The following is a 12,313-nucleotide window of genomic DNA, read 5'->3' on the forward strand; positions in this document are numbered from 1 at the left end:
TTAGAATGAGTGGATGAGACTCGAAAAGTTCTAAGTATTTCATGTGCGTAATTTTGATTAACATCATTGTCATATGCATAAAAAAGATCTCATTGGAAAGACCATCTGTAATGAGTTAAAAACATAGGATTTTACACGTAGGAAATTTGAGAAACGTCTTTCACAACTAGGACTGAAATAACACCGCGCGAAACTGGAAAAATTTATCGAGCACAGAAAGCTGCCAAGGCATGTGGGAAATAGCGTCAGGGGCCAGAGCTTGGCGCCAGACTTTTAGCCGTAGCGCCAGACGCCAGTATTGGCGCCAGGCGCTACAGTTAAAAGCTGGCACCAGTCTCTGTTTGATGGAGCCAATTTCCCCCAATACCGAGCCAGAAATATGCGTTCTAATGTCAATCGGTTTTTTGTATTGTTTGCTCGATCTTACTTCCTGATTTTTTTCTCACTTTTCTGAAACCCATATGTGTTCTACATATGGACATAACCCTCTGGGAATTCATGCTCCATCTACCTGATTGAACGCTCTGTGCAACAAAGGGTACATCCGAGATGTTGAATTCACCAAACCATGGAAGCGAGTTTTTTCTAAAACTCGCGGTGTCCCATCCACTCGCGCCAACCCTTCCTAGTTAGGCTTCCGCGCGGTGAATTCGGACAATTAACCATGGACCCTCTATTGACTAAACCATATCCCGAACTTTAGAGAACTAGAGCCATGGTTAGGTTGCAAACTCATTGCATCATATTGTGCCTACTTGAATAATTGTGCATTATTTGTTGTGCATATATATTCTATGTTTCTCTTAACCGTTTGTTGACTTGTGTTGAGACTACATAAATTAATGACTTAAAGAACTTTTCCTAATTAATTAATTAATTTGAGTCAATAAAGTCTAATATTTTAATCTGAATTGACCTAGTACGACTTTAGGCATACCCTAGTTGACTAATAACACCGAAAACAGTCCCAGACCGAAGCTCCAATATTGGCGCCAAGGTCTGAGCTGTAGCGCCACACTATGGAGTGTAGCGCCTGACGACAGCTATGTTGTCTGGCGCCAAGCTCCACAGTGTGACGCCAGTCCTGTCGCTTGGCCGACAGTTTGGATTATTGGTCGAGTCATCACTTAGGGTCTAATTAACCAGTTTGCTAATTAATTCGGTTAATTTTCGCTGTCAATAACACCTTGTCGAGTCATTAATCGAGTCTTAGTCTCATAGTCTAGCCACATGGTCATGACACGAGTCTTAACATGTCACATACACTCACTAATCACACACTTTGTGTACACATCACCATGACCATGTCGTAGGTCCATGCATGAGTCGGTCTTTCCGTCATTTGAGTTGGGGTACATTCTACTCCTAATCCTTCATATCCCTCCATCTACATCACTTTTCTTCACATTATATTCCAATTTTTCTTCACTTCCTCCATCCATTGCATGTTGAATAAAGTTTGAGTCAAATAATTAACAATAAGTATCCCCAAATTCCTTTCCCACAGTACTTGGTCGAGGAGAGAAGGGCGATTAATCAAGGACAACCTCTTTATTCAAGTCTCGCTTTTTGATAAACTGATTCGTCAAAAGAGGAAGGCTAAGAAGATAATGGCAACTCAAGAAGAATTCAATGATCTTAAGAACCAATTGACTACCGTGACTGAGACACTGAAGCTTCTCGCACTCAAGGTCGATTACCCCGTGAAGCAACAACAGATGGACCTCATGCAAGAGATCCTAAACAAGTTGTCTAGCGATTACAAGTTTCAAGAGCTTACATCACAAGGGGTCTCGGTGGACAAAGATCTTCTTCCCCAGAAATTCAACGCCAACGACATCCCAAAATTCAGAGCAATTGACAACCCTTACTTTCATTTAAGAGCATTTGAAACAATAATGAGTATCAAGGGTATCAATAAGAAGGTTTTCCCTTCTCTGTTCTCACTATCTCTCGAGACTATTTGCCAACAATGGTTCTTTTCTCTCGAGAAAGAAAAGACCTCTACCTGGGAGTCTATAGCAAACGCTTTCGTTGATAGGTACAAGTGCAACATTCAAGTTGAAACCGATCATAGACAACTTGAGATGCTAAGACAGAAAGAGAATGAAGGCTTTACTTCTTTATTTAATAAATGGAGGGAAACTTCCGCCAAGATGATTGAGGTCCCCACTGAAAAAGAATCCGTGAGGATGTTTATCAAGAATCTCCAAGAAAAGTATTCAAAGCACTTAAAATATCAACACAATCTGAATACTTTCAAGGCCGTTTATGACATCGGAATTGAAATTGAAGATGACCTCGCAAAGAAAAAAGCTACTAACAATAATAACCACGGTGGCTGGAAAGGAAAGAAGAGCGACAATCCTTCTTCTTCCGAAAACGCCCACTCTAGTAATAATGTTAGTACCTTTGACCATAATGATGTCTTAGCCGTGGACAATCAAGGATCTAAAAGGAAACCCAGGCGAGAGTTCACACCCATTGGAATGACCTACGATGCTGCGTTCAATCGTCTCTATGATCGAGGATTAATCAAACCTATTGTCCCTACCGAGGATCCAACACCAGAAAATCGATCTTCGAGATGGAATCCAAACTCCTATTGCAAGTACCATCGAGGAAACGGTCATACCACTAATGAATGCTACAGGTTTCAAAATCTCATTCAAGATCTCATAGAGGCAAACGAGATCCCATTGCCTCTAGCTAACGAGAAGACTGGGTGATGATGATGCGAACAACACAAGAGAAGAGGCAAGCTTCAATGACAAGATTTCATGACCTCTCTTTTTCTATTTCTTTTTCTTTTTTTCCTTTCCCCAATAAGTCTAGCATAGGCACCCTTATTTTCCCTTAGATTAATTTTGTAGATTCTTTCTTTTCCCTTTTCTTTTAATAAAAATGAGCATTTATTTCCTTATATATGATCATTTCATTATATATGCTTCCTATGTTCTTCCTAATATTTATGATTGTTAGTATCATGTTAGGGTTAAAGATTTGATTTTTAATGTTTAGTAACATGCTAGGGTTTGTTATTAATCCTGTTAGTATCATGCCTAGGATCTTGCTATTATTATGCTTTAATATTAACATGAACATGATTATGATTATAATTGTTATAATTTATGATGATTATGAATATTATTGTTATTATTATTTTGATGATGATATTATTATTCATGATATTAATTTATTATGTTGCTTGATATTTATTTTTATTGCTTGATCACGCCTTTTATGCATGTTTAAAGGGAATTGGTACTTGTAATCACGCTTAATAAGATATTTAATAATCTTGTTTAGGGTTAATGTGATTATAATTTCAAGTGATCGCCAATAATAGTATATTTGTGCATTAAATTCAACCAACATAGATAAACAGGTTTAGGGTTAATCTATTGATTGCATGTTAATTAGAAAGCGCATATGAATAAGATCAGAATAAAGTAGAGGCCTATTATTAGGGCAGGTTCAATCTCTTTTAGGTTGGATTTGTACCTTCATCCCCGAACCCTTATTTGGTTCTAGACCTTATGGAGTTGACGATCTCTTGGATCGTTAAGGGGTGTAACCTTCACCTCGTGAATGGTTTACAAGTTCCTAAAAAAACTTGTTGGCGACTCTTTTGCTCTACCTTCTTCCCTTTTGAACGCCACCGTACTTTAGTGTATGATCACAGTGGGGTTCAAGCTAGTGGAATTTTAAAGGCTTGAAATTATTCCCTACACCAACAAAAAGCCACAATATGATGGCACAAACCCGCCACAAACAAAGAGCACCAACACCAACCACTATCCAAGAACAAATGACACCAAAACAAATAGCACCAAAACTATGCAAAAACCCCAAATGCAGCCACTAACAGAAGCACAACAATATATAGCAACACCAAACACAAACTGAACAGCGCAAGGGAATAACAAAGCAATGCGATAAAGTAATACCTGATCGCATAAAAAGACCGAACACTACAACTAGAAGGACCAAGCACATGCAGTTCGAACCAACTGATCGCAAAAAAGCACCCACGCTAGAACAAAAACAGACCACAACAACCCAGAATAGAACACCAGCTAGAAGCACCCAAAACTGCTACAGAATTGCACCGAAACTGCTACTGAATTGCACCGAAATTGCTACTGAATTGCACACCAAAACTGCTATTGAATCGGACCCCGAAACTGCACTAAAACACGCCCTTAAAACTCCAGACACTGCCACAAAATACCGCCAATAACACTAGAAATCTGGACACTGTCGCAGCCTAAGAAAACCCCTTGAATAGACGCCAAAAATCGGCTTGAAAGCGCCAGAACTAGCTTGGAAATTCACCCCTAAAACGCCTGAATTTCTACCTGAAACCGCCTGAAAACAGAACCACCGCCGAGAGACCTTTGCCGGACCTTTAAGGACGATAAAACCATCGCCAGGCCTGAATTTTTGCCGGAAAACCGCCTGAAAATGAACGTGGAACCACCCTAATCGCCCCTAACCTAGAGAGAATATTATTATTATTATTATTATTATTATTATTATTATTATTATTATCTTCATTTTTACTTTTTTTATTAAATATGCAACTAAAAATATTTATAGTTAAAGTAATTTACTGACAAACGTATACAATCAAAATGAGATATATAAAAAGTTTTTATTTTTATATACTCTCGCTGTAGTAATTTTTGTTACACCCACTTTTCATTTAAACTTTTTATTTTTATTCTCGATCTCACTTTTTATTTTTAAAAAGCTTCCCTAAAAACGTCTAAGTGCTACGTGGATTCCTTATTTCGAAGACTACTCAATTGACTATGTGCAACGTAGATTCGTATACCCCTTATTTTTGAAGACTACACAAATTTCTTAGAAGAAAGTTTTGTGATACTCCGTAAAATTTAAATCAACGTCTTTCTTCTCTCATAAAATATTCAGTTCAATTCACTTCAGCTCCAATAGGTTAAGTTAAGTTCAGTTAAGTTCAGCTCACTTCAATTCAGCTTAACTCGGTTCAATAAATCAAAATAGGAATAAGTTTTGTATACATCCGGTGTACACACTAACTAACTGTACATCGAGGGTCATTTCTTATCAAATTTAGGGTCACTTTTACAATATTTTGGCTAACTTTTGTCAATAAAGCATAAATAATTCGTAACTTCTATTTATATCTTCGTAACTTTTATTTACGTCACGGTAACTTTTAATCATGTTAGGGTAACTTTTGCTATATTTATTGTACATCCGATTTATTTAAAAGTTTATCATCACAATCGACCCTAAGATAATTGGACAAAGCAACTAGCTAGACATGGAAATCCTAACCCAACCCGATTGACCCGACCCGAATTGGCCTCAACACTCTGAATTATGGCTTGGTTACACTCAGCACCCTGAACTTAGCGGCACAGCAAAAACACCCTGAAGTATTAGCTTGGGTGCACTTAGTACCATAAATGAAAATTTCGGGCCAAAGTGGTCGGATTCCGGCGAATTTTTTTTAATAAAAAATATATTTTTTATTTTCTTCTTCTTATTATTATTATTATTACAAAAATACCTCGTTTTGCATGTTTTTTTTGTGACAAAAATTGCCCGGGTAAGGTTTTGGGGGTTATTATTATCCTTAATGGACCCAAATTAAGCTTGGAATTTACAAAAAAAAAAACGGAAATACCTCGTTTTGCGTGTGGAGAAATATCTCGATTTGCGTGTTGTTATTTTTTGTGGCGAAAAATAGTTCTGGTAACCTTAGGGGATTATTTTTATCCTGAATGGATCCAAATTCAGCTCGGAATTTGCAAAAAAAAAAAAAAAACCTCATTTTACTTGTCGAGAAATATCTCTATTTGCGTGTTGTTATTTTTTGTGACGAAAATTGTTCTGGCACGGTTTCGAGGGTCATTTTTACCCTTAATGGGTCCAAATTCAGCTTGGAATTTGCAAAAAATATATATATAACGATATTTCTTGACACGCAAAACGAGGTATTTTCGTTATTTTTTTGTGAATTTCGAGCTTAATTTGGAATCATTAAGGGTAAAAATGACCCCCTAAAACTCACCCGGACAATTTTTCGTTAAAAAAAAACACCACGCAAAACGAGTTATATCCGTAATAATAATAATTATGAATAATAATTATAAGAAGAAGAAGAAGAAGAAGAAGAAGAAGAAGAAGAAGAAGAAGAAGAAGAAGAAGAAGAAGAAGAAGAAGAAGAAGAAGAAGAAGAAGAAGAAGAAGAAGAAAATAAAAAAAAACATTTTTTTATTAAAAAAAAAATTTGCCGGAATTCGGCCACTTTTAGCCGGAAATTTTCATTTATGGTGCTAAGTGCACCCAAGCTAATACTTTAGGGTGTTTTGGCTGCCTCTTAGGGCCTGTTCTTTTACGTTGAAATTCGGTTCAGTTCAGTTCAGTTCAGCTTAGCTCGGTTCAGTTCAGCTCAGTTCAGTTCAGTTCAACTCCTAATTTCCTTCTCTTACAATTCATTTCATTCAGTTCAGTTCAGTTCAGCTGAGTTCAGTCAATGAGAACAGGTCCTTAGTTTAAGGTGCTGAGTGCACCTAAGCAATAATTCACAACTTTTATTTATATCTTCGTAACTTTTATTTACGTCAGGGTAACTTTTAATCACATTAGGGTAACTTTTAATCACATTAAGGTAACTTTATAACATTTATTGTACATCCGATTTATTTAAAAGTTTGTCATCAGTCCTCCTCACTAGGGATGACAATGGGTCAGCCTCGGAGCGGATTATGCTAAATCTGACTCCGACCTAATAGAGAGTCGGAGGCTAAATCCAACTCCGACTTTGACATCCGACTCCGGGACTCCGACTCCGACTTCGACTTCATAATCCGACCTCTAACTCCAACTCCGATTCGACCTGACTCTGAATATTTTTTCGTTATTCAATATACTTTGAGAAATTGGGCTATTTGGGCCTTTACAACCCACATCCAATGCCCCACCATGACCTGCACAAAAATCCACTATCTATTGGAGTCAGGAGGGATAATCCGTTAGAGTCGGACATTTGTCGAAGTCAGATTTTTTTCTCGAATTTTTTGTAGGATCCAACTCCGACCCTCCTCTGACTCGGAGCCAGATTATTTTAATGGAGTCGAACTCGAATTACTTTTTTCTCGGACTCGAAACGGATTTTTTTTACCTCAAATCGAGACGGAGTATGATCAGATCCCCACTGAATTGTCATCCTCACTCCTCACAATAGACCTTAAGATAATTTCCAGAGCAACGAATTGTTTTGTTTTGTTTTTTCTGGGGTTTTTTTTTTTTTTTTTTTTTTTTTTGGGGGGGGGGACCAGTTGGCAACAGAAGCAATAATATCAGCAGCAAAAAAAATCAGTCAGCATAAACAGTATGGTTGCGCAACGGAAAAATCGATCAATAAAAAACACGTTCGCCGAAATCCTCTCTCTCTTTTTCCTTTATAAATACCAACTTCCCCTTATTCTGCCGCCCTCTCAAAATCCTCAATCACTCCATTTCTTCTTCACTCACATTCTCCACATTTTGAAGAAGAGGAAGAAAGTTGGGATTATTATTATTACTATTTTTGCAACACTCTCTTTCTATTTTCCCAACTAATAATTACCTTCTTCTTTCTCCTTCTTCACCTCCATTAATGGCTTCTCCCCTCCCTCTCATTTTCTCTCTCCTCGCTCTTTCTCTCCATCTTCAACTATCTCCAGGTACACCATCAACTTCATTATACACTCTAACCTCAAATCATATAACATAATGTTCAATTTCATTCTAATCCTCTGTTTTGATTAAACAAAGTAGATTTTGATAAATTCTGAATTATTTTTGCAGGAGAAGCAGTGACATTCACAATAACAAACAATTGCGACTACACAGTATGGCCAGGAATCCTCTCCAACGCAGGCGTAGCACCGCTTTCAACTACCGGTTTCGCTCTCCAAAAAGGTGAAACAAGAACAGTCAATCCACCTTCCGGTTGGGGCGGCCGGTTCTGGGGTCGAACCTTCTGCTCAACCGATCAAAAAACCGGCAAATTCACTTGCTTAACCGGCGATTGTGGGTCCGGTAAAATCGACTGTTCCGGCGCCGGAGCATTACCGCCGGCAACACTCGCTGAGTTCACACTCGAAGGTGCTGATGGGATGGATTTCTACGATGTTAGCCTAGTTGATGGGTACAACATAGCTATGCTCGTGGCGCCGCGAGGCGGGGGCGGGCCAAATTGCTCGTATACTGGTTGTATAAATGACTTGAACGGCGCGTGTCCGTCAGATTTGAAGGTGATGAGTGCGGGTGAAGAGAGTGCGGTGGCGTGTAAAAGCGCGTGTGATGCGTTTAATACTCCGCAGTATTGTTGTAGTGGGGCTTATGGATCGCCTGACACGTGTAAGCCATCGAGTTATTCATTGGCGTTTAAAAAGGCTTGCCCACGCGCGTATAGTTACGCGTATGATGATAAGAGTAGTACTTTCACTTGTAAGGGCTCTCCTGATTATACCATCACCTTTTGCCCTTCTCCTGCTACCAGGTAATTTTATTTATTTATTTATTTTGCTTATTTTAAAGTTTCTTTCAATTTTTTGATTATTGTACTAATTACATTATGCTTTTTGATCTGTGACTAAGGACAAAGATTAACAATGAATGTCAAATCATTACAACATTTTTAAATTAGTAGCACTCCTATAAAATAAGAAGTTTACGACAAAATCACACGTTTCATGTGAAATTGTAATCATGTATAACTCACAATTCTTAGACTTGCGTATAGCAATTTTAACACTATTTTCAAACAAAAAAATAAAACGTGAAAGTATCGCGGATGCAATAGCTTGACTTGTCGTGGTCATATCTCTAAACTACATTAATTTTTCACAATAATTGTAAGCAGATTCTTCAAATAATTGATCATTTGAGCTGGTAATGATGAATGGATATACTCTGACTATAGGTAAATGTCAAAATTGGTGCCTACCACTAAAAAGCAGTATGAAATTAGTTATAGATAGATGAGTGAATGTCAATTTAAATGGTTAGTGAATAAATGGGCCACTCCCAATTTCTAAAAATTTGTATGCTTCAACTTTACTCTAAGGTCCCGTTTGGTTTAATGTAAAACATTTTCAATGAAAAATTAGTTTTCATGGAAAACATATTTTCAAGGAAAAACACAATTGCAAATTAATTTTCCTTTGTTTGGTTGCATACAAGAAAAGTCCAAGAAAAATAAAAAATAAGAGTGAAAATGTAAGGACGAATGAAAGGGAAGTAAAAAAAGAGGTAAGGAGGAGAGAGAAAAATATGGCTTCCCTTGTTTTTAGAAGGAAAATGTTTTCCATCATTAAGGATGAAATTTTCCACCCTTGAAAAATTGTTTTCCACTCCTTAACAAACCAAACAAAGAAAAATGGGAAAAAATGAAAAATTCATTTTCCATGAAAACATTTTACATCAAACCAAACAGGGCCTAAGTCCTTAGGTAATAAAACACCAACCAGATTCCTGCTGCCATTTTTATGATACCATTGTCAATTTTTATTTTTATTTTTTTTTAAAAAAAAACATGATAACATTGTCAATTCTTACTATAAAGTTTTCTTATCTACTCCTAGGACTAATTTACAGTACTTTTTTTTAAACATTTTGCTCCTTTTTTTTTTTTAACATTATAATTTTTTTGATTCTGGCTTATCAAAATAAAACATTTCAAATATTTTAATGACTATTAATGGTACTTGAAAAAAGCAAATATGACTTAATATTTTAAGTCGTTAAAAATAAAAATTCTAGTATGGCAAAAGTAACTATTAATCGATGACGGAACTGACAATTCGAACGTTAGTTGGTTGTATGAGTTTTTTTTTTTTTTTTTTCGAATAAGTAACAACAAAAATAAACCGAGTCAGTGTATCTTCAGCTGTTTTTTTTGTTTATTCTTTTGTCAGAGAGTATAATTTGTCAGATTATGAAATTCCAAAAATGCCCATCTTAAGGAAATATCCAGAGATATTTATGTGGGCATAATTGTCTTTTCAAGGGTGGAGTGTTCTGTATGATGAACGTTGTAAGTCGGTTTTACACAAAGAAACAGATTTTCACCATTTCCAAAAAAATATCACTTCACTATTCTCCTGGTCCCAGCCTCTGTTTCAGCCGTTGGATCATGCAAATTGCAACGGTCCATTAATCGAGCTGTTCTACTCATGGAATTATTAATTACTGTAGCTTAGGCTACGATATTTAATTATTTATTTTATATGATATGATGGAAATGGCATCTTCTATTTTAGTGAAAACAATAGTCATTTAATTAGTGAAAGTTAGTTGCATTTTATACTACAATAAACAATAATTATATCTAACGTAACATTCATTTTAGTAACAGCAATATTCATTTATTGAAAAGTTAGTTGCATTTTATGCTACAATTATTATAGCTAACGTGTTTATGTACGTTAGTACGTTTTTATAATTCTATCTTTAGTGTATGGGACTATGGAGTGAGTACTTTTTTCCCTCTCCCTTGCAATTTGGCTGTGTGGTTGTGAATATCCATGAGTTAAATGTTGGTGTTAAATGATTTGTTAGGTAGGGTTGGTATTTCATTATTATTCATGTTAATTCAATTCTATAATTCCATGGTCGTGTTAATATCGGCTTATCAAGTCCGAGTCAGTTTTGTTAAGTCTACTAAAGTGACTAATGAATGTGTTCTTTCGTGTTGTAATTGTTTTTTTCACCAAACTAGAAAAAAAAAGGGTATTCTTGGTTCTAACATTCTGGCCTATTGCGTTGTATGAATTTGACAGCCAAAAGGCATCGTCATCAGACGAAGGAACACCATCAACATCAACTCCGTCATCAGATGTAATAATGAACAGCTCAATGGTATACGAAGGTGCTTTAGATATGTCATCCTCACCGTCCAAATGCAATCATTCACCTCTTATTGCCGGTGGGGTTGCCACCTTCATTGCCATCTGGCGGTTGTCGGAGCTCTTCTTCTAATCCACATTTTGGTTGGTTAGTAGACGTTGTTATCAGCAACTCCAAAAAATCACATACACAAAAGTCCGAACTAACTCTAACTTATTACTTACCAGTTGTGCAATTCACGAGTGAGGACATTTGGTCTTTTTCCTACGTTTGAGCCCACACGTATGCTTTTTGATAATGGGCCGGTGATGGGCCTCATGTCATTTCTGGGCCAGATGATGGTTTGATGAAGAACTGACTCATTTATAGATTGAGAGATTGAAAAAGAGAATTCATATTGTTTGGTGGGTAGCTGGTGATTTTCAATTATTTAATATTCATACATAAAAATAGAAATTAGGTTTTATTTTGTTTTGATTTATTTAGAGTTTAGGAATAGACAAATTAGTGATTGTAATACATATATATACGTGCTACTACTATTTGATTGCTACCACTGAGGTTGGTGCTTAGGATTAATATTATTATTATGGATTCAATTTTCATTCTTTATCTTTTTGTCTCACTTTATGTGTCATGCTTATTGCTGTTCTGTACCTTATCCAATTTATAGTGGAAGATGATTTTGATTGTTAAAAGGTTATACAGAGTAGCAATATATTGGATTAATCTAACCTATTAGTGGAAGATGATTTTTGATTTTCAAAAGGTCACAATATATTTTATTGGATTAATCTAATCTATACCTGCTCTTGTAGTTGAGCTCGAGAAAAATAAGTTTCATTAAAAAAAAAAAAAAAAATAAAAAAAATAAAAAAAAAAAGATACTTAAGGCTAATTTATTTACAATGAAAATATATTAACAATTTTAGTTGAAAAGATACAAGTTTATTAATAAATCAAAAATCAGATGAATGTAACTAACTCTAAATTAAGACATAACCATATACATATAGATTACTTCAGATGAATGTATGGCTATTGGCTCACTTCACTGTACAAAACGAGTTGATTCCTACTGGGCAGATCTTGTCATAATAGCATAATCAAAAGCTAATTTTACTATAAATAAATATTATCCAATGTCCACATTTATATTTTATAATTACTAATAGTATGAATGGTGTTAAAGCCTTGAGTGGGAGCAATAATTAAACAAATTGATTACCAATGAGTGATTAATAGTTGTTCTTTTATTGACCTTTTTTTGGTTAATGTAAACTCTGGAACCTATAAGCCAGGACTCATATATAAGTTGCTGAGTATGTGAGTATGTTTGATTGTTAGCCAACATTGAACTTAGGTGGTATGTATAATTTTGGATGTGTGGGGGTCAAAGTTTTCTATCTTGAGGAGTACA

General features: G+C 35.9%; 1 protein-coding gene across 1 annotated transcript; it reads left to right on the top strand.

The window, feature by feature from the left end:
- The first annotated feature begins 7,317 nt into the window (after positions 1-7,317).
- On the top strand, positions 7,318-11,505 carry LOC110720561 (thaumatin-like protein 1b). The gene is made up of 3 exons (XM_021899597.1): positions 7,318-7,724; positions 7,849-8,545; positions 10,827-11,505. Exons 1-3 carry the CDS (start codon positions 7,658-7,660, stop codon positions 11,023-11,025), a joined length of 963 nt encoding a protein of 320 aa, XP_021755289.1. The 5' UTR covers positions 7,318-7,657; the 3' UTR covers positions 11,026-11,505.
- The last annotated feature ends 808 nt before the right edge of the window (positions 11,506-12,313 follow it).

Source organism: Chenopodium quinoa, unplaced genomic scaffold (assembly GCF_001683475.1).
Source record: "Chenopodium quinoa cultivar QQ74 unplaced genomic scaffold, ASM168347v1, whole genome shotgun sequence".
Lineage (NCBI taxonomy): Eukaryota > Viridiplantae > Streptophyta > Magnoliopsida > Caryophyllales > Amaranthaceae > Chenopodium > Chenopodium quinoa.

Coding starts and splice junctions, on each gene's coding strand:
- LOC110720561 (XM_021899597.1), top strand. CDS start 7,658: ATGGCTTCTCCCCTCCCTCTCATTTTCTCTCTCCTCGCTCTTTCTCTC. Junction 7,725..7,848: donor CCATCTTCAACTATCTCCAG/GTACACCATCAA, acceptor TTATTTTTGCAG/GAGAAGCAGTGACATTCACA. Junction 8,546..10,826: donor TGCCCTTCTCCTGCTACCAG/GTAATTTTATTT, acceptor TGAATTTGACAG/CCAAAAGGCATCGTCATCAG.